Consider the following 21,282-nt stretch of genomic DNA (forward strand, 5'->3'; position numbering starts at 1 on the left):
TAAGGACACCCTTTGTCATCATGCTCTTCCCCCGAATAGATGCATCTGAACTGTCAATCCTATGTGAGCAAACTCGCAGGCTTACTGCTAAATTGCCATGAATGATGTGAGTGCAGTGAGTATTAAGAGTCTTCTTCTTGTTTTTCATTTTGTTCCCCTTTGGGGACTTTTATCCTCTGCTGCTTCTCCCAGTTCTCAGTGCCTGAGCATGGAAGCATTTGAGAGTAATTAAATATCAATTTTCAGTACTTGGGTATCTTTCAGTACCCTTTCATTTCTAGGCCTTGCTTTCCTTTTTCTAAAATTTGAGAGCAAGATCTCCAGCCTTGAAACACTGACTGACTTGGGAAAGAAGCACAATGCATTCAGCGTCCTTCTTATATATTTTGAAGCTTGAAAGTCTAGAATCACAGAAACCCAGGTGCTTCACCTGCCACTGAAAACGTCAGGACGTGAGTCGTAGTGCTTCCTTTCTGTGGTTCGAGATCCACAGCTGGGCATCTTCCCCACAAGAGTCAGATCAGAGCCAAGAATGTTAGTACTGTTTCCTCAAAGTAAAAGCACGTGTTGATAGGTAAACATAGTTTTGAGAGAGACCAGAGGAAAGGATCCAGATACTGGGAGGATCAGTCTAGCTTTGATGCAGATTAGATATAGTTAAAAAAAAAAAAAAAGGAGGGAAGTGTTGGAAACGGCTCTCAGGTCTGAGCAATGTTGGAGGCCTGCTTGAGAGATCAAGGCTAGAGGTGTGGGTGTGCTAGGAAGAGCCCTGGGTTGAAGCCAAGAGAGTCCGCCAAGGAGAGAATGCAAGGGAACGGGCCAGCGTGAAGGAGAGAGAGTGTGGAGTGACCGGCAAGAAAGACAAGAGGGGATCACAGGGCAACCGGGTCAGCTGTGGTGCCTGGAAGTCAATGTGTCATAAAAAGATCTCAAGAAGGGCCAGCCTTTAATAAATAATTCAGCAAACCCATTGAACCCAAGGGACACTGTGAGGGACAGTGAGGAAAAGGATGCAGCCCTTGCCCAGACACAGACAGGAGGCTCATAGGAGAGGGTGACCCGGCCCCAGGGAAGGAGGAATGAGTAAAGGCCAGGCTTCCAGGCAAAAAGCAAAAGGAGAGGGCATGTCAAGCTGCAGCCTGGACGATGCAGGGAAGGTCTCCAGGGCCTGGGCCGAGCACCCCCAGAAGATGGGGTGGGGGATCCCAGCAAGAGAAGAGTGCAGGGAGAAGTCAAGATAGTGCACCCCTCCTGAGCGGAAGTCTGGTGACCAAGGGAGGCTCTCTTAGAAATGGAGGGCATGCCCCCATGCAGGAAGGAAGAGGCAGCCAGAGGAAGGGAGGGATGGGAGCTGCAGGAGAGGCGAGGGGTGTGTGAGAGGGTCAGGGCACCTCCAAGGCCACAAGCCCGGGCTGGGAGCTGACCCTTCATTGCCTTGCAGTCTGTGCATTCCCGTACCTCCTGGCCTTCACCCCTGACTCCATGGAGATCCGCCTGGTGGTGAATGGGAACCTGGTCCACACAGCCGTTGTGCCTCAGCTGCAGCTCGTGGCCTCCAGGGTGAGTAGAACTGGGATTTTATTTCTGTCTGAGGGGCTTTGGGCACCCACAGCACCCGGAGGTTTAGGGGAGGCCCAACACCCTCATCAGGGGAGGCTGACGGTGACACCACCACGTGGGTATCGACACACCAGCGTGAGATGAGAAAGCGGAAAACAGACTTGTTGTTTGTATTTTCCTGTGCAGAACCCTTGGGCTTCAAAACACCCCTCCTTGGTGTCTAGAGGGTCCTTGGTGCTGGTGGCAGTTGGGGAGCGCTCAGCTGAAAAGAGAAATCCCCTGTCAGAGTCCAGGTCACTGCTGCCCTGAAGGATAGTCCATCTAAAAAAGCAAGAGTTTGCAATATCGCTTTCTTCCTTGGCCGCTTTGGGCCCTCAGTTTGAATTTGTGTCCATGAATATGACTGGCTAATTCACGTCTAGTAACAGAGTGTGAGCAAAACCGAGGGATGGAGGAACGAAGCTGACTTCCAAGGTGTCTTGTATTGCTGGTGAAAAGTCCGGCAGGGCTTATTCTGTCCCCTCCCCTCGGTCAGCCCCACACAGTCTCCCAGTCCCCTGCCAGTCTGGCCGGTGCCCCTGCCACACCGGGGCACTTTCTCCATCCTGACGTGCGTCACATTTGGTAGCGGGTGACTGTGGACTTTCCCCACTGCGCTGACCGTTCTGTGACAGCGGGGGCTGAGCCGTCTTATCCACTAACACAGCGTCGGTGGGGTGCTGGTAAGCGTTCAACCAGCAGCCCTCTGGAAGGTGGGTGTGTGTGTACACATATATATGTATGTACATTGTTTATAAATTATACTGATATAAAAATGTAAATAGCTTACAATTTACAAATAATAATAAAATATACAATGCTTTTATCTTATAGTCCATTTAGCCAGTTGGCTTTCACAAAATGCTTTTAATTTTTGCTGAACTGCTTTATCTCTAGCCAGCCTAGGGTTGCAGTTCAGCCTTGATTTTACAGTTGGAGTGACAGCTCAAGCCATTCATTCTTTTTCCAGGTTTGTCGTCATTAAATCTGAAATGTGATCTGTTAAACTATTTTTCACCCTTGTACAAATCATAGTCATTAAACCAAAACTTCTTTCAATCTCAGCACTAGACGCAACACACTTTTAATCTTCATCTTCATGATTAACATTCTCTCCATCACTTTAAGTCTAGACAGTCAACAAAACAACAAATCAAGCTCTGATTTGCAGCATTTGCCGATTTTTCGTGGTGTAAATAGTCCCACTGTGACTGAGCTCAAGCTTCCTGGTGACACCACGGAACACAGAGTTGGGGAGCAACACTCGGGAGCCTCTCTTACACAGTATCCCCACCATGCAGACACTGTTCATGGAAATCACAAGAGCAGAGATAACAGTAAATGTAGTAAAGTAACTAGGAATGGTTGAATTTTGATATTTAGTACCTTTGTTTTTAATATAATTTGAGTTTAATAATGGCTCTGTTTGGCAGCCGGCTTGCAAAACCCCTGTAGCTCGGTGCTCCTGCGTCAGCACCAGCCGCTCCAGCACGCGCTGCCGCTGCCCCAAAGCCAGCACGTCCTGGGTGTGCTTAAGTATTTGCACATATGAGTGAGTGAAGGACCCATTTCCCCCCGGTGAAATGGACTGGACCGAATCCTAAACCCTTTCCAGCTCTAGCCCCCAGGTGCCTGAGATCCCTGTGAAGTGTGTTGTGTTTGTGTTTTGCAGAAGGTGTGTGGGAAACTGACTCTTTTGTATTGTGTAGCAACAAATAGATAAGAAGGGGAGATACAGAATAGTCGGGAGAGGTCCACACCTGTGCTAGAAGCCGCCTCCCCAAGCCTGTTGCTGCACCGCAGGCCCCGAGGATGTCGCAGCTGAGCGGGAGGGACAGTTGGAGGCTTTGCAATGATGACAGAAGCCCGTGGGCACCAGGCTTGTAACCCCAGGCAGCTCAGTAATGCTTTTCCTCTTTCTTTCTAGTCGGATATATACTTCACAGCAACCACATCTGTGAATGAGGTCTCGTCTGGAGGCAGCTCTAAGGGAGCCAGTGCCCACAATTCTCCTCAGACACCCCCGGGCCGAGATACTCCAGTGTTTCCTTCTTCCCCGGGGGAAGGTGAAGTCCAATTTTTACTGTCTTATTGGTAGATAATTTTGATCCATTCTGATTTCTCTAGTTAATTGTCAAATATTGACAGGTGATTACTGCCTAAGGAACTCACTATTTGAAGCCATAAAAAAATTTGCAGTCTGGTTGCATCCTTAAGAAACCTTATGATAAAAAAAAAATTTTTTAATAAAAAGAAACCTTGTGAAATCCATCCCCCCAACAAAACAATCCCATTTTGAAAACAATTGTTTCAGTGGGGAGAAGGGAGTCAGGGGCTGGAGAGATTCTGACTTATCACGGCAAGTTATTTTTCCTTCGGGGATGTTAGTGATCTAGTGGGTTTTTATAGCTAAAAGGATAGAGTCATAAAACCCACACATTACTCAGCACATGCAGCTTTCACTCTGTCAGGCCTTTGCTGTGGTTTCTGCCTAGCGCGTCTCCTGACTTCTCACCACATGAGTCATCTTCGTGGCTCATTCTTAGGAGAGCTCGGATCCCCCAAGCAGGACAGCTGTGCTTTTCTTGTCGCCTTCTTCCTCCTGTGCACAAGCAGCCAGGAGTGGGTGCATTTTATCCCATTTACACAATGCCCTGAGAAAACCGAGCCGTGGGCACCATCACTTTTTTGCCCCAACGAGACCTGGGAGGTCAGCCTGCGACACCAAGTCTTCCTTTATGCTAATTAGGTTGAGAAACCAGAAATTACCGTCATGTAAATAACATGAACTTTTCTTGAAGTTCTGATGTTCTTTTCAAAATCTTTTTTCAGGTGAAGTTCCGTCCAAAAATCTGTACAAGATTCCACTTAGAAACCTTGTGGGCAGAAGCATCGAGCGACCCCTGAAATCCCCCTTGGTCTCCAAGGTCATCACCCCGCCCACTTCCATCGGCATAGGCATTGCTGCCATTCCTGTCACTCACTCCTTGTCCCTGTCCCGCATGGAGATCAAAGAAATCGCAAGCAGGACCCGCAGGGAGCTGCTGGGTAATGGCTCTCGATTCTTGTTTTTTCACTGTTTGTAAGGATACCCGCTTGTTTCTTCCTTCAGATGCTAATTATCCTCAAAAACAATGGGCTCAAAAAGAAACTTGCCCTTTCATAAGGGATTTATAAACAAATCATAGCACACCTACACCAGGAAATACTACGCAGTCTACCAACCGACAGTGGTGTGTTTACGGGCGTGGAAAGTGCCCAAACCATGTTAAGAGGGGAAAGGGCAGTTTGTAAGCCAGTATGTCTAGTCTGATATGATTTTTTTTTTAATATAAGTATCTATATATGTATGATTTCCTAGAAAAGTGTCTAGGAGGGTTTATACCATGCAATTCTCAGATAACATTTTATATTTGTATATCCAAACATCTAAATTCACATGGGGTGGAGTCTTTTGCATTTGGTTTTTTTGCGTATTTGTAGTACAGTTCAGTTACGCCTCCCGAAGGCCCTGGACAGCGGGGCAAGTCTACAGGGTGGTAGAGGTGAAAGGTCTTTGCTGTGCCCTCATCTGTCAATTTACAGCTAGGAGACCAGAACAGAGTGGCATAAAGCACCAGGATAATTGCGAAAAGTCTGGACTGTTTTAAGATTTTTGTTTGGAACTGTGAAAACAAAAGGAGAAAAAATGGAAGTATTATGTCAAACCAGTAAGAACTGGTTTGAAATCTTGCATCAGGATCTACATGGCATAAAACGGCAAGGACAGTCGGCCTTGTCACATGCCTGCTCTGCAGTAATGTTTCCTGACCAACTGGAGAAGGGGATTCGGGCCACCAGACTGGGCAGGCCTTGACACTGGCAAAGTCAGTTTGTGTTAGAAGTTGGTGCCTTCCACTGTGCTTTTAAAACGAGTACTGCCATTTTTAACTTGCTATTCCCTATGAAAGCTTGATCTGCCAACTACTGTTTTGCAAACCACTGTGCTTTTCAGAAATCGAACCTCTGAGTTGGAGGATTACGGTTTCCAGTGGTAGGACTCTAGATTTTCTCCCCTTCATTAGACTCTTTTGAGTCTTTTTTTTTTTTTTTTTTTTGCAATACATATATTCATTCTAATCAGAAAAAAAGAACTACCAACAAGACAAGAAAACCAATTAAATTTTTAAGAATATAGACTTTATCGTCATTCTTCCTGCCTTGATCCCAATAATGCCCCAGCTCCACCAAGAGAAAAAGGGCATTTTTCATCCCTGTGGCAGCCCTGTGATAATGACCCCCTGACCTATGATTCTCCCCTGCAATCCAGGCCTCTCCGATGATGGTGGGCCCAGGTCAGAAGGAGCCCCAAAGCCCAAATCAAAAGCCCGGAAGCGGTTGGAAGAAAACCAAGGAGGCCCCAAGCCAGAGACAGTGAGATCAACTAGCAGCGACAGGTAAAGGGAGAAGCAGCCCCAGCAGCCCCACTCAGGGTGGTGGCCCCTGAAGTCACAGGATGGCCACCAGGCCCTTTCTGCTGGATGACAATACCATGGGTCAGCATCCAGCTCCTGAGGGTCCTCAGAGAGCACAGCCTGAGGGCGGGGCCCAGACAAACGGGCAACCTCACTGGCAATCCAGCAAGTACGCAGTAAGATACTTTGTTTTTGCTCACCAGACTGACAGGGTCTTTTTAAGACAAAAATGCTCAGTAAGAGTGGCAGGAAATAGGCACTCTCCAGTACTTCTGGTGGATATTAAAAAAAGCCTTGCCGAATGGCACTTCATTACCATGTGTCCATGAATATTTGTTGAATCCCACTGATTTATCCCCTAAGGTTCTCTGTGCCCCTCAAGCAACAGCGTCCGTGCTCCTGTGTGGAGCGTAAGGGGGCACATATCCAGGCTCCATTAATTCACCCAGTGCACATTCTTGGAGCACCTGGCACTGAGCTAGGGATGCGGCACTGAACTTCATGGGGCTCACAGGCTGGGAGGCAAGGCCAACAAGGACATGGCAGGAAGTACAGCAGTCCAGGGTGGCAGGTGATGCAGAGGAATGAGGGTGCCATCACCTGGGGCAGGGGGATCTCAAACATCAGGAAAGGCCGAGCCAAGTCTCACAAATCAAGTAAGCATTAGCCTGGCTGAGGAAGAGGCAGCTCTCACTCATGCTTTAATCAGATACCCTTTTGAGCCCCTATTGTGTGACCAGGCCCCTGCCTTCATGGACTTTACATTCCAGTGTGGAGAAACAGACAATAAATCTGTAAACAGATAAACAAATTCTATCACTTCCATTAGTGACGGGTGCTGCAAGGAAATTCAAAAGAAGGTAAGTGATGGGGGTGGAGCAGATACAAGGTCTACTTGATAGGGGGGGTATCAAGGAAGCCTCTTTGAGGAAACAGCACTGAGCTGAGCTTTGAATGAGAAGGGGCCAGGGGACAGACCGTCCACAGCAGGAATAGCAGGCCCTGGGGAGAGAGAGGGAGGGAGGGAGGGTGGGTCAGCTTGAGCACAGAGAAGGATGAGAGGTCACGAGCAGCGGCCAGAGGTTGGGCTGGGGGCTTTTGCAGGCTACGTGAGTACTTGCTGAATGAATGAATTCCCTGAATTTGGTCAAATTGGTTTTGCAGCTATCAAGAGAGCCAGCGCCTGAGTGCAGGAGGAAACAGAGAGGGCGGGGTGGGCTGGGAGGAGGCTGGAGGGGTCAGCGGGGCCAGTCCTGGGGCCCATAGGCTTGTGGTCAGGAGTTTCAGCCTTGTCCTCAGGCTATGGGGAGCCATGGGAAGGTTTTAGGCTGAGTGACATTTTCCGGCTTTACCTCACAAAGACCTATGTGTCACCAACCGGCCTTTAAAACCCACAACATCCAATGAGGTAGGGCTTCCTGCCGGCAGAACCTAAGTTGTGTTGGGGTGGAGGTGACTCCTGCACCTCCCCACCTCTCCCCTGTAATGGCGGGGGTGAAGAGACAGGCTCCCGAGTTTAGAGGAGCTGGAAACAAAGCAGCCAGCTCCGAGGTGCACCCCAGGATCCGTTCACAGTGACTTTTCTCCTCTAGGATTACGTCAAGCTCCTTGGAAAGTCCTTCTACTTCTGAAGCCAATCCTGAGGGGCTTTACCAGTCAGCAAGCTCCGAGCAGGACCCTGGGGCAGAGCGAGAAGGCAGCCCCGTGTGGGGCAGCAGCCCCTTCCAGCTCCCAGCTTACTTGGATGAAGACATCATTGACTTGAAGTAAACAGAGTCCCAATGAGTTTGCCATCTTTCACTTTCTTATGGAGGTTTATACTCTTTAGCCAGTTCTGACATCATTTCTCAACAAAATGTGGCTTTTAGCCTGTCCATGATCTCTTGGACCAAACCTTCTGCACACTCAGCCAGTTTGGGTCACCCTCCAATGCCCAGTGCCATCTTTCTTGACCTTTGTTTCTTTCTGTTCAGAAACCATCAGTCCCCTTGTAATAAATGTGGTAGATTTCATTGAGGTTTTAGATTGAAACTTTGAATAAATCAAAAATGTTCATTCTTATTTACTGCAACCTTCTCTTATATTTTATATACTTAGATGGAGAAATTATTTTTTCATTACAGTTTTGATTTGTCACATGATGTGTTTCTTTTATAAAGAAAAGCCATTGCTTTGAAAATTTATTATAAATAAGTTTTCTTTCTGCACCGTTGGCCCGTGTTACTGTTTCAGTTCACTGTGATTGGGACCAGCTGTGTTCCTGCCTGCAGACTTGAGAACAGCTGCATTTTTACGTCTTAGAAGCTCCTGCTTCTTTCTTCGTATGTCTCATGAAAAATGATAAGGTATACGAGCCTGTTTTATTTGTTTGTTTTATTGTTACTGTGAAATCATATAACCAAAAAAGTTACTCTTTGTCATCAAAATCATTCTCAAATTCCCTCCTCTTGTTCGGGTCCCCTTTGCTCTTTCACATGAACCAGATGATTATACTTCCCCTGATCATGTATCTGCCTTCCATTGCTCCCTGCTAAGAGTGAGAAGAAAATGAGGGTGTGGCCAAGTGCAAATGAAACAGTGAGATGTCGGCCCCCAGCCAGTGGAGAGGAAAGGAGGAAAACCTAGTTTCACTGACATTGTGAAATTTTTAATCTGTGCAAAGACGGTAATTTACCTTTGGCTTTAGTCTGACAGATTCTGTTTTATTATATCTCGTCTTGCCTATATTACCCATCAAAAGAAACTTGAGATCATTTACCCCGTGAAAGTGGCTCTGAGGAGTTCTGCAGGTCCGCTCCCTAAGCGCAGGGACCTGTGCTTGACATCACCCTGATCTGAAAGATTTTACAGAAGTTTGGACCCTACCTCCTTGGCCTTGTACACTATGGAGAGAGCTCTCCTCTCTGCCTATTGCACAAACTATCCAACAGGGTGAATCCAAGCTGAAGGCTGCCTGGTCCCCTTCAGCAGAAGGCAAGAGGCGACAGTATTGACAGTGCTTTTTAGGTATGGCCAGGCGGGGTGTCTATAACCAAAGGAGTCTTCAAGTTTTTGCAGCATTCAGCATTCGCATTCTTCTGTGTTTTGTTATGCCCTTTTCGTATGTAGGGGAAAACACAAGATCAACTACATGCTGTATCTGGACCTCACCAAAAGTTTGTGAATTTGGTTTTATTATTCTTTTCAAATGAGGAAACTGAGGCTCAGAAAGGGGCAGTGATTTGAACCTGTGAGTTCTCTGACCTCAGAGCTGGTCTCTGTCCCCTGTCTACCTTACAGACCCAGGCTGAGTGCCTTGTATCAGTTGGATCTGGCTGGTGTTTTTCATGGTAAAATAATTTGTAAGCTTCATGAGCTTGTATGTGTTTGTTTCCTGTCATCTTTTTTTTTTTTTCTCTCTGAAGTTTCTTGACTCTCAGTCTGGAACAGAAAAACTAAGGGCTATTTAGACCATTCTTCCAAAGAGATTGGCAGCATCACAGCCACCTCACAATTTGCCAAGGGTCACAGATCTGAGGAGTGAATGTAGAAAGGATTTTTGATCCTACTAAACAGATTGAGGGTGTTTAGCATTTAAAGGCGGGGCGGGATGCTGCTCTGGCAGCAATATCTGCTTACAAAGGCCAAGAAGTGAATATTACAAACTCAAGGGAGGGAGATGACCAGCTGGAGAGCAGGAGCAGGTTTGTAGGGGTCCCTGGCTCAGAGGGCTGGCTGGCGTTACCTGGGCTCATGGGATCATCCTGTCTACACAAGCCTCTGCATACCCCACAGGCTGAACTGCAAAGTCAGCTGTCTAATGCAGCAGTTTGCCCTTGGAGTCTGAGGTGTCCATCCCCTCAGCAAACACCAAGTGTCCACTGTCTGGAGGAGGAGATCATGTCCATTGGGGGAGGGAGAGAAGTAAACAGGTGATCACAAGCAGTGATAAGAATTTATGACTGGAGCACAAGATGCTGAGGAATCACGAGGGGTGGTTGCCTAAGTCTTAAAAGTTAGTACAATCAGGTGACTGCACTAGGTCAAACGACCATTGTAATCATACCTGATAGCATTTGAGTACTTTTGCATGTGTTTGGTCTTTTTACATTGCCCCTACCCAAAACCCTCCTGCAAGACAGATAACTGTCATCCCCACTTAGAGATGAGGAAACAGAGGCCCAGAGAGGGCTTAGAAGCCAAGCTTCTTTTACCTTCCTAGCCCTGGTTCTTGCCAGAATTACACAGCACTCCACCGGTGCTGCCTGCACCCAGAGAGCATACCAATGGCGAGAGGCTGCAGAGCCCTGAGTTCATCATCCTCATCTCCTGCAGTGACTTGGGTGCAGACACGTAGAGAGGTTGGCTATTAACATCTACAGGGGAGTCAAAGTTGGGAGGTATTAAGAATATTCCAGAGTCAGGATTACCTGTGAAGTGAGTGGAATTTAACAGGGAGCGTGGGGATCACCATTTAAGCCCAGATCAGTCACACCTATGCGGCGTGGGGGACCTCGCCCAATACAGGTCCCCAGCACCCGGAGGTCCTTGTCGTCGTCGGCTCCGTAGCTGTCAGCAATCTGGGGGTTCCGAGACGTGAGGAGCAGGGCCGGGCCAGGTTCGGCATCGGCATCCGAGAGGAGAACGGCCCAGGACCGTTGTTTGGAGACCTTCCTCCCTGCGGTTCTCAGTGGGCAGAGCTGCCTAGACCCCAGGGCAGCAGTTAATACCGGGCAGGAACCACAGACCCGACCGAGGATGACAGCTGCAGCTGCCCAGAGTGGGAGCAGGAATTCCTGGGCTCGGCCCACGTGCTGCGCCTTCACGGGTCGAAGCTGGATGGAGAGGCGGCCCCAGGGGCAAGTGCAATCTCCGCCCTCCAACCTCACTGGCAGACAAGTTTGAGGTAGTTTATATGACCCCGCCTCTGGGCTCGCACCACACTCCTATTGGGTGGTCCTGTGCTCCAGGCCCAGATACAAACTCCGCTCCGCCTATACATCGGATAGCTCTGTTTTAGGGGCGGTTCCACTGCGCGTCGCCTACCGGCTTTTTGCTTCCATTGGTCCACCTTGACTTGAAGGGCGGCTCCTAGCGCAGACGTTAACCCCGCCTTGCGTTCCCATTGGCTGCTCCCACACCGCCGATCCCGCCCCAGAGCCGCCCCTCACCGTCCATTGGCTGGCTCTGGCCTGAGGGGTTGGTGCCGGGACTCGCGGGACTCGCGGCAGTTTAGGCAGCAGAGCTGACCCAGCAAGCGTTGGCTGCGGTTATGACGCCTGAGGACCAGGAGGAGACCCAGCCGCTCCTGCGGCCCCCGGGCGGCAGGTGAGCGAGCAGTGGGAGCCGGGCCTGGGGACGCGGCCTCTCCCCTCCGCTGCTCCCAGGCCCCGCCGTTCACCGACCGCCCTGTTCTCGCAGCGCTCCCCGCAGCCGCCGCGTCTTCCTCGCCGCCTTCGCCGCCGCCCTGGGCCCGCTCAGCTTCGGCTTCGCGCTCGGCTACAGCTCCCCGGCCATTCCGAGCCTGCGGCGCGCCGCGCCCCCGGCCCCGCGCCTCGATGCCGCCGCCGCCTCCTGGTTCGGGGTGAGGCCTCGGACTCCCCCTCCAGCCCTCCCGGGACCTTCCTCCGCCCACCCCTAAGATGGACCCTGGGACCCTCCCCGTGCCTTGCTTCAGGCGGGCACTGAGACCCTCCGCCGAGTGCGTCCCGGCTGCCCTGCCAGGGGTCGCCCATCCTCTTCCCCTCCCCGGCCCAAGACCTCTGAGGGTGGGGTGGAGGGCGAGGTTGGGCCGCGGCGCCCTGGCGCCCCCTCCTCAGCCCGCGATCGCCCTGCCCCCAGGCCATCGTGACCCTGGGCGCCGCGGCGGGGGGCGTGCTGGGCGGCTGGCTCGTAGACCTCGCCGGGCGCAAGCTGAGCCTCCTGCTCTGCACCGTACCCTTCGTGACCGGCTTTGCCGTCATCACCGCGGCTCAGAACGTGTGGATGCTGCTCGGAGGCCGCCTCCTCACGGGCCTGGCCTGCGGCATTGCCTCGCTAGTGGCTCCGGTGAGTGTGTCCCCCAGCCTGGAAGCCTGGTTCTCCCTGGCTGCGGCCTCCTGGGTGCGTAGCACCTGCCCCTTCCCTGCTTCATCTTCCTTGCACTCGAAATGGGCTTGGAAGGAGCCATTGTTATAGTCCGTTTACAGACGAAGTGAGCTTAAGAAACCTGAAGTCCTTTGTGGAGGCACAGCTAGTCAGACTGTGAAGCTATTACTCGAACCCAGGACTGTGCCACTTAACAGGGCCTCTGTGCTCTACAAGTAATATGGCATCTGTGGATGGTCAACAGAAGCCTCACAGTGTGGCTTACATCCCTCTTGTCATTCAGACCACTGACTACAGTTTAGCAGGAAAATCCTGTTCTGGTTTGTCCTCAAGGGCAAAGGCTGCTGGGACCTGCCGCTCCCCTTCACTGCTCACAAACTGGTCCTCCAGCTGCTTCCCCTCCTCTCGCACCATCTCCTGACCCAGCACTGGCCAGGCTGACTTTGGAGCTGTGCACATCTGGGTGAAATCCTGGCTCAGCCACTTACCAGGGCAGAGCAACCCTCTGCGCCTCAGTTTTCTCCCTTGTAAAATGGGAATAATGGCATTACCTCGTGCTGTGGTTGTGAGGATTCAGTGAGACTTTGCACATACAGCCCTGGCCCTGGCACGGCCTGTGGAGGGACTTGGACCCTGGCAGCTGGGGTTACTGGGTGATCAGCGAACTGCACACACCCTAACCTGGTCCAGATTGAAAGCAGTAGCTCAGAGTCCATCCTTTTGCACCTACCCCTCCTTTCACCTGCGTTTGCTGGGCAACAGGCAGCAGCTAGATTAGATTTTATTTTACTTTATTTTTTTTACTAGGCAAAAACACAGCTGTCTTAGTCATGGGCATAAGGTATGGAATAACTTAGAAGCATGGGCAAGGGCTTTCTGGCTTCCTGAGCCCAGAGGAGCCACTGGTAGCAATTGAGGTGCAGAGTTCCTGCTTTCACTCCAAGGATACCACTCACAGAATGGTCCTTGGGCCAGCAGCCTGGGTGTCACCTGGAGCTAGTTAGAAAGGCAGAATCTTGGACCCCAGACCCACAGCGTCAGAATCTACATTTTGTTAAGGGTATGCATACAAGTAAATGAGTTTGGAAAGCTCTGTGCCCTCTCCCCACCACACACACAGCAGCCATGTACGTACCCTTTAAACACCTGCTGCGGATCACTTGGTAGGGGCCAGGGAGGTGTGGGGAGGGCTCTGCTAACCAGGGTCCTGCGATTAGGGGCCCACGGGGCCTGCAGCTGCCCCAGTCAAGGCTCTCCTCAGCTGTGATTGGCTGAGGCTTTGCATCTCATCTTAATTGTCAACAGGTCTATATCTCCGAAATTGCCTACCCCGAAGTGCGGGGGCTGCTCGGCTCCTGTGTGCAGCTGATGGTGGTCATAGGCATCCTCCTAGCCTACCTGGCAGGTATAGTTTCCATGTTACCTCTTTTGATGCCTGGTAATGGCTGTATGGCCGTTTTACAGATATAGAAACTGAAGTTTAGAGAAGTCAAGAGACGTACCCGAGGTCACACAGCCACTGCCCAAGATGCCAGGTTCCTAGACCACCTCCCTGAGGCCCTGGGTTGTGTGGGTCTTGTGACCAGGTTCTAGGGGGAGCTGGAGGATGTGACGTCCTCGCCTTCCCACAGCAGAAGCCCAGTCCAGGAGTGTGGGGAGCACTGGCTGGTTAGGCCAGTACCTCACTGCAATGCCAAACAGGATTCTGGGGGTTGGTGGGGAACCCCAAAATCTTTAGCCCAGGAGGTTGGAGGGCCCAAGCATGTCTCCCTCAGAAGTATCAGTACTGGATTTGCAGCCTGAAGGAGGCAGGTTCCAGGGACCCAAGGGTCAGAGCTGGGACCAGCATGAGGAAGCTTCCAGAGGCAGACATTTTTCACCAGAACTGGGACAGAAAGAGGGCAGGCTTTAGATCTGACAGTCCAAGGTCAGGGGCCTCTGCTGCTTACTAGTTGTGTGACCTTGGCCTAGTCACACCATCCCTGGTAGCCTCAATGTCCCTGTCTTTAAGTGGAGATAACCCTACCTAGTCCAAGGCCGCTGAGGGATTAAATTAAGTGATACTGTGAAAAGTGCCTGGCAGCAGATCTTAAGAGAATTGTCAAGGGATGGACTGAGGACCGTGGTGGGGATGGGGGTTCAGGGCCTGATGGGCCATGGCAGAGCTTGGGGCATGTGCCCTCTGGTTCTTCAGAGTGGACAACACGCCGGTCTGTGGTCTTTCATTTTCACCTATTTACCTTCCTGACTCTAATTCAGAGTTCTGCAGCACCCTCGCTGCCTTGGGGCCAGTAGTGTGCCAAAGCCCCTGCCATGGACAGACACATGAGTGTGGATACACCCATAGAATTAGCCCCAGGTCATCATAATCTGCACTTTCATTGATCCATTTCCATGAGTTTTGATTGGTGTCCAGTGAAAAGTCTTCCCCACTCTGTCCCCCTTCCTCTCTAGAGGAGCCGGCCTTGCCTGCTTCTTGGTGGCCTTCCAGAGAGTCTGTGCATGTGGGAGGACTCACATATTTATTCTCCCACCCTACCTTTTAGACAAGTGGTGCCATGTACGACGTGGGTGCACAGCGAGAGCCTCATCCTTTAATAGCCACATAAATATTCACTGATCACCTCCCGTCATTTCTACAACACTTAACAACAGTAATGACAGTATCAATAATGAACAGGAGGGTGGTCATGCAAAGGTAGTGAGGTCCCTACCCTCTAGCTGAGACCCTGGGGTTGGCTGAGGGGAACACACTCCTGGAGAAGGTTCAGGCTGGTTCACCCAGCTCTGATGTCTGACCCCCCTGCTCCAAACCAGGCTGGGTCCTCGAGTGGCGCTGGCTGGCCGTGCTGGGCTGTGTGCCCCCCTCCTTCATGCTGCTGCTCATGTGCTGCATGCCCGAGACCCCTCGCTTCTTGCTGACTAAGCACAAGCACCAGGAAGCCATGGCCGCCATGCAGTTCCTGTGGGGCTCTGAGCAGGGCTGGGAAGAGCCCCCTGTCAGGGCGGAGCACCAGGTGAGGGGCCGGGAGCCAGAGCTGGCGGGAGGGGACAATGAGATACCGCCCCTTTGCAGCCAGGCAAGGTCAACCCAGCCTGTCCCCAAGGCTGCACGCTTGTGTGCTCACCTGCGCGCACACACTGTGGGGTGAGTTGGGGGTGCGATCCTGTGTGCAGGCAAGCAGAGGCCCACTCAAGCCCCACTCCTTGGCTGGACAACCCTGGGAAAGCCTGAGCCTTAACCTTACTGTCCCAGGAAGAGAAAGGCCGGGCCAGGTCAGAGGGAAGTGCAGGTGCAGACTTGAGGACTTGGAATTTTTAAACAGGAAGTTGTAGGGAAGGGGAGAAGATTGAGTCTCTGCCACTTACCTAGTGTATGACCTTTCCTTCTTTAAGCCTTAGTCTCTTCATCTGTAAAATGGGAGTCACAGCACATGCCTGGTGGTGGTGGTGGAGAGGTGAGGATCTTGTCACCTTACAGATGGGGACCTGTCTTTGAACCCAAGGCCCAGGTGGGGTCAGGACAAGAAACAGGCTCCCACCCTCCACCAGGCCTTAGGATGATGGGCTCAAAGCCTGGGGACGGGGGAGAGAGCACTGATGCCCGGTCTCTGTCTGGGCAGGGCTTCCGCCTGGTGCAGCTGCAGCGTCCTGGCATCTACAAGCCCTTCATCATTGGCATTTCGCTGATGGCCTTCCAGCAGCTGTCAGGCATCAACGCTGTCATGTTCTATGCAGAGAGCATCTTTCAGGAGGCCAAGTTCAAGGTAAAGAGGCCTCTGCCCCAGCCTGCCTCATCTGGTTGCTGCATGGGAGGAACCCAATCCCGGGGTCTTTGCCTGACCCGCCTCGGCCCTTCCGCAGGACAGCAGCCTGGCCTCGGTCGTCGTGGGCGTCATCCAGGTGCTGTTCACGGCCATAGCAGCCCTCGTCATGGACAGGGCAGGGCGGAGGCTGCTCCTGGCCTTGTCAGGTGAGGCCCAGGGGTGGAGACTCAGCCCTCTCAGCCTCAGCAAGTAGGGTGGCCCAGGCCAAGCTCCCCGCCGGAGGCTGGAGGGTCTTTGCTGAGGTCACCGCATTGCGGGAAGAGGACAACTGCTGAGCGTCCCTGAGGAGGAGGCCAGGACTTAACTAGAGCTCTCCCTGGGCGCTCGCTGCAGACCAGGCCTGTGCTAATGGCATCCCTGCATTGTGCCTGAACCTCTGCAATGGACCTAGGAGAAGGTGCCCTCAGGGCCCCAGCTGACGAGGAGGAAATGGGGCCCAGGGGTGAAATGGCTCAGAAGCTTGTCATCTTTGGGCAAGTGACTTAACCTCTCTGAGCCAGTTTCCCCCCTGTGAAGTGGGGGCAGTTTGGGCCCTTGGGAGGATTGGGAGATGACCCAAGCGAGGCCCTCCACGCCGCTGGGCCCAGCAGCCCTGGGTGCTACTGGGGAAGTGGGTCTGAAAGTCGTGCTGCTGCCGCTGTGACTGCCCCTGCTCCCTCAGGCCAGGGAGGGTCTGCTTCCGGGGCCTCCTTGGAGTTTGCTGAGGTTTGAGGTCTGAGCCGGGGCTGGCAGCGCTGGGGTGGGTGCTGCCCAGTCAGAGCCCTGCTCGCTGCCCCTCTCAGAGGTGTCCAGGCCACGCTGCACTGAGACCCCAGCCCGAGTGCTCGTGTGCGCGCTGTGGCCCGCTTGCCCCGCCCTGCCCACCACCCTCCGCCTGCAGGTGTGGTCATGGTGTTCAGCACCAGTGCCTTTGGCGCCTACTTCAAGCTGACCCAGGATGGCCCCAGCAACTCCTCACACGTGGAACTCTGGACGCCCGTCTCCATGGAGCCCACCAATGCCAGCATGGGGCTGGCCTGGCTGGCGGTGGGCAGCATGTGCCTCTTCATCGCTGGTGAGGGGGCCCACGGGCAGGCTGAGCAGGGGCTCATGGGGACGCCCTGTCACCACCAGGTCCCTGCGGCTCCCAGTGAGTCTGGGCCTAGCCAGCCTCACCTCTGCATTTGTAGCTCTGACCGTGTACCAGGCACCAAGCTAAGCCCTTTTCTGCTCCTTTCACTTAGCTCCAACCACCCCCCCTCCAAGCAGGCCCCATCCTTATCCCATTCTGTACAGTGAGGCGCTGAGCTGGTGGGCCCAGGCTGGAACCCAGGCCCCTTCAGCCCACAGCCAGGCTGCCCCGCACGGCTGCAGCCCAGCGTGCCTGCGGCGAGCCGAGGGGTCCAGCCTCGTGGGCCCTGACGCCTGTCTTGCTCCCGTAGGCTTCGCTGTGGGCTGGGGGCCCATTCCCTGGCTCCTCATGTCTGAGATCTTCCCTCTGCACGTCAAGGGTGTGGCCACCGGTGTCTGCGTCCTCACCAACTGGCTCATGGCCTTCCTGGTGACAAAAGAGTTCAGCAGCCTCATGGTGAGTGCTGGCCCTGATGGCCTCCCGTCACACAGTCAACAGAGAAGTCCTTTTAAGAATTACTCTTGTTACAAAAGACTCAGGGTCAGTGGCCTCACGTGCAGGCTGAGGCCCCACCATCCTGCGACACCGCCATCTTGCTCAGGGGTGAGGGTAAGCAGACAGGCAGGGGTGGCAAGGAACCCAGGTTGTGACCACTTGGGAGCCTCCAGGTTGTCTGGGTGGAAGGACAGCCGGGCTGAGCTCCACCATTGGACTTTGGGGACACGGGAGAAGCAGGGCTGTGTGAGAAGAACTCTGGCTTTGGTGTCGACAGGCCTGGGCTCCAACCCCACCTTGGCCACCTCCCCACTGTGACCTGGGGTGTGCTGCTCTCCTTCCTCTATGCCAGCTTCCTTGGCTGAAGATGGAGAAGGGTGACAGTACCTTCCCCTCAGGGTTGACGGGAGTATCGGTTCATTTCCACATTTTGCCACCTTCTCATGAATGGACTGACACAGACACGGTCCCTGGCTCAGGGCTTCCCATCCAATCAGGGGGACGGTTCTGGTGCAGAGAGTCAGGCCGTTTGTTAGTCATTCATCCCCCCAGGTCACATCCAGCCTGATCAGGGTGCCAGAGCAGCAATGAGTGAGACGGACAGGGTCCCCTTTATGACAGGGGACAATGGTAGGAGAATGAACCACCTGGAGGCTGGGCTGGGGCAAAGGGAGGCAGGTCATGGGAGGCATGGATGCTTGGGGCTGGCCCGGACTCTGCAGGGCCTGGGCCTGCTCAGGCAGGGCTGCCCCGGGGGACACAGCAGGGAGACCAGGGCAGAGGCCTGGGGGTGGAAATGACTTGCGGTAAGCTTGGAGGAGACTGACAGTAAAGGAGGGGGAAGGTGGCAAAGGACCTAAGAGTGACCCAGGGGTGTACAGAGAGGCCAGGAGAAGGGCTTCAGGGCAGAAGGGTGGGGTCACTAGGTCCCACAGGAAGAGGAGCTGAGAAAGGAGCAGCCTTTGGTTCTGGCACCGGGGAGGTCACTGGGGCTGGGCTGGGAGGGTGGACAGGCTCTGACCAAAGGAAATCACTCACTCTCCCCTCCACTGCCAAGGGCCCTGAGTGCCCCTGTGTGCCCCCACGGCCCCATCTCCACCTATTGATAGCTCGCCCACTTCGTCCAGCACCAAGAAGAGAGACTCCTCAGGGGACGGGGACCACAGAGGCAGGGCCAAAGCTGAGTGCAGAGGGGAGTTCTGTGGCCCTGGAGTCAGACCCCTGATAGTGGGTCTCTGACCTGGGGGCAGTCGCTTCAACACAGTGAGCCTCAGTGTCGTCAGCCACACGGAGCTCAGCCAAGGCATCTGGATGGCCGCACCAGACCCTCTTCCACTCCCCTGAGGCTGTGCAGGGCTGGCCCGGCTAGGGCCTTGGCTCCTGACCTGCCACGTCCATACGCAGCCTCTCTCCTCTCTCTGCAGGAGGTGCTCAGGCCCTACGGTGCCTTCTGGCTGGCCTCTGCCTTCTGCATCTTCAGTGTCCTTTTCACATTGGCCTGTGTCCCTGAAACCAAAGGAAAGACTTTGGAGCAAATCACAGCTCATTTTGAAGGGCGATGACAGCCTCTTCCCATGAGTGGCTACCCCTCCTAGCTGGACTGGCTCTGGGCCTCGGAGGGGCTGGGACCTGCCCGTGACTCCAAACTGAGCCTCAGCTGGAGCCTGGAACCCCTGCCTGTCCCCAGGGAGCCAGGATCCAGGACTGCAGCACATTGGAGCCTTGTCCTCTGGGGTCCCTCCTTCCTGCCCAGTTCTCCCCAGCCCAGGGAAGCACAGGGTTGAGGGTCCCAGCCCCACGGTCCAGTTCCTCTGCTGCCCTGCAGCTCGGGAGCAAGCGTGTTGCTGTCCGGCAGCCAGTCCTCCACGCACTGTCTCTGTCATGACACGAAAGTGACAGCAGAGAAGGGGGGCTCTTGGTTGCTCGTTTTCTGGAGAAGATGCTTTTGGAGGCTGGGTGATGGCCCATGGTTTATCCTCAAGTGGCTGCATTGTCAGGAAGGAATTTTGCCTAATAAAGATTTGACTCAAAATCAGGCCGTGACCTCTGTGTGGGCTGCAGTCAAGAAGGGCATTTTCGTGTCCCTTCCGTAAAACTAGCCTCCCGTGAACTGGGCCTTGCCAAGAACATCCGTGGGTCTGCTTTCTCATGGTCAGCCAGGCTTGCCTTTGGCACTCAGAGGTTATTTCTGGCTCCTTCCTTGAGCTCAGTCTCCTGAATCATTAGTCATCAAATCTTGTTTGAGTTCCGCTGCAAAAAAAGAAGCCTCTCTTTATACCAACTTTAATGGAGCAAGAAGTCTTTTACAAATCACTTTTACTATCTATTATATAATAATATGAGTTCACTGTAGAAAAATTGGAAAACACAGATTTATTTAATATTATTTTTTATAGCAGTTACCCATCTGCTAGGCACTGTCCTAATAAGCACTTTACAAATATTAACCTCTTTTGTTTAGATAAATAATAAAATAGTCACACCTACACCTTTCCAGACAGAACCTCTGTTGAGAATTTGTCTGGAAAGCTCTCTCTCTCCCAACATCCACACTTTCCAGCATCACTGCACGGAAGTGAGGCACCGTACCTCCCATTCCTCAACCTGTTTTACTCATGTCTCGGGTTGCACAGTCCCGGCATGTGCCCACCTTGGCATCTTATAGAAAGCTTTGTAATGAGACCAGAGGGAAGGGGAGTGGAAGTGCAGTGTGGTCCAGGGCAGAGCAGTGGGGAGAGCAGGACCCTGGGTTCAGTTTCTGGAAGATCCCGCAGTAGCTGCTCTGATTTCAGTGAAACGTGCTAAGTAAGACACAGGACAGCTTTCAACTGCAGCAAAATCCAGGTGCCTTGGGACCTTCCAGAAGTGAGGTCACATCCACGTACAGGCACATCTTCATGTTGATAACCACACATCAACCTTAGTGCCTGCGTTGAAGTCCACTCACTGAGTTGTGAACTGCATTCTGCCATTGTTGGGTGGAGTGTTCTGCAAATGTCAATTAGATCAAGTCGTTCAGTAGCTTGGTTTAGGTCTTTGACATCCTTACTGACTTTCTGTCCGCCTGTTGTATCAGTAACTGAGAGAGAGGTGTTGAAGTCTCCACCTGTAAATGTGCATCTTTCGCTCTTTGCAGTTCTGTCGGGTTTTGCTTTATGCACCTTGGGGCTCCAGTAGGTGCCTGCGCATTCAGGGTAGTTACAGTCTCCTGATTGCTTTGTCCTTTACCATTTTGAATGACCATCTTTATCCCTGGTAAGATTCCTTGTCATGAGGTCTACTTTGTCTGGTATCAGTATAACCACCCCAGCTTTCTTTTGATTGCTGTTTGGATAGTCATTTAAATTCTCTTATTCCCTGTTCCTTTTCCGTAGCATCCTGTACTTTTCTTTTTGGTGGAATGCCTTTTGGGTTTCTCTGAGAATACATATTTTCACCTTAAAAATGAAATATATTAAGCATTACTTACATACCATAAAATTCAACAACTGTAGGTATAAAGTTTGATGACTTAGGTCAAATGTACACAGCCATGTACCCACCACTACAACAGAGACATAGGGCATTTTTTTTTTTAATTTTTTTAAATTTGGGGGGGGGGTAGTTAGGTCAACTTATCTATTTGTTTTTAGAGGAGGTACTGGGGATTGAACCCAGGACCTTGTGTCTGCTAATCATGTGCTGTACCACTGAGCTGTACTCTCCCCTGCTGAGACACAGGACATTTTCA

General features: G+C 52.5%; 2 protein-coding genes across 9 annotated transcripts in view; both read left to right on the forward strand.

Annotated features, from left to right (window-relative positions):
* GARNL3 (GTPase activating Rap/RanGAP domain like 3) overlaps nucleotides 1-8,124 on the forward strand; it is a 138,734-nt gene extending 130,610 nt beyond the window's left edge. For 4 of the 5 annotated variants that reach the window (XM_032478462.1, XM_032478463.1, XM_006181853.2 and 1 more), the window contains 5 exons: nucleotides 1,442-1,560; nucleotides 3,527-3,665; nucleotides 4,432-4,647; nucleotides 5,909-6,035; nucleotides 7,646-8,124. In XM_032478462.1, the coding sequence (XP_032334353.1) occupies nucleotides 1,442-1,560; nucleotides 3,527-3,665; nucleotides 4,432-4,647; nucleotides 5,909-6,035; nucleotides 7,646-7,823 (779 nt within the window). In that variant the 3' untranslated portion in view covers nucleotides 7,824-8,124. Of the gene's footprint in view, nucleotides 1-1,441; nucleotides 1,561-3,526; nucleotides 3,666-4,431; nucleotides 4,648-5,908; nucleotides 6,914-7,645 lie in introns of all 5 variants that reach the window. The other variant, XR_004319493.1, reaches the window with a different exon arrangement.
* A 3,078-nt stretch (nucleotides 8,125-11,202) lies between these two features.
* On the forward strand, nucleotides 11,203-19,595 carry SLC2A8 (solute carrier family 2 member 8). Of its 4 annotated transcripts, XM_032478484.1 has the most exons (10): nucleotides 11,203-11,360; nucleotides 11,454-11,616; nucleotides 11,874-12,080; nucleotides 13,425-13,524; nucleotides 14,937-15,136; nucleotides 15,743-15,886; nucleotides 15,984-16,092; nucleotides 16,827-17,000; nucleotides 17,368-17,513; nucleotides 18,977-19,595. In XM_032478484.1, the coding sequence occupies exons 1-10, from the start codon at nucleotides 11,305-11,307 to the stop codon at nucleotides 19,112-19,114; spliced, it is 1,437 nt and encodes a 478-aa protein (XP_032334375.1). In that variant the 5' UTR covers nucleotides 11,203-11,304; the 3' UTR covers nucleotides 19,115-19,595. The 4 variants fall into 4 exon arrangements, with proteins under 4 accessions (XP_032334375.1, XP_032334378.1, XP_032334376.1 ...); XM_032478487.1 differs by lacking the exon at nucleotides 17,368-17,513; XM_032478486.1 differs by lacking the exon at nucleotides 11,454-11,616 and having other exon boundaries at nucleotides 11,251-11,360.
* Nucleotides 19,596-21,282: the final 1,687 nt, after the last annotated feature.

This window comes from Camelus ferus, chromosome 4 (genome assembly GCF_009834535.1).
Source record: "Camelus ferus isolate YT-003-E chromosome 4, BCGSAC_Cfer_1.0, whole genome shotgun sequence".
Lineage (NCBI taxonomy): Eukaryota > Metazoa > Chordata > Mammalia > Artiodactyla > Camelidae > Camelus > Camelus ferus.

Excerpts from the sequence above, each read along its gene's own strand:
- SLC2A8 (XM_032478484.1), top strand. The coding sequence starts at position 11,305 with ATGACGCCTGAGGACCAGGAGGAGACCCAGCCGCTCCTGCGGCCCCCG. Across the intron at positions 15,137-15,742 it reads CTGTCAGGGCGGAGCACCAG|GGCTTCCGCCTGGTGCAGCT; the intron begins GTGAGGGGCCGG and ends CTGTCTGGGCAG. Across the intron at positions 16,093-16,826 it reads GCTGCTCCTGGCCTTGTCAG|GTGTGGTCATGGTGTTCAGC; the intron begins GTGAGGCCCAGG and ends CTCCGCCTGCAG.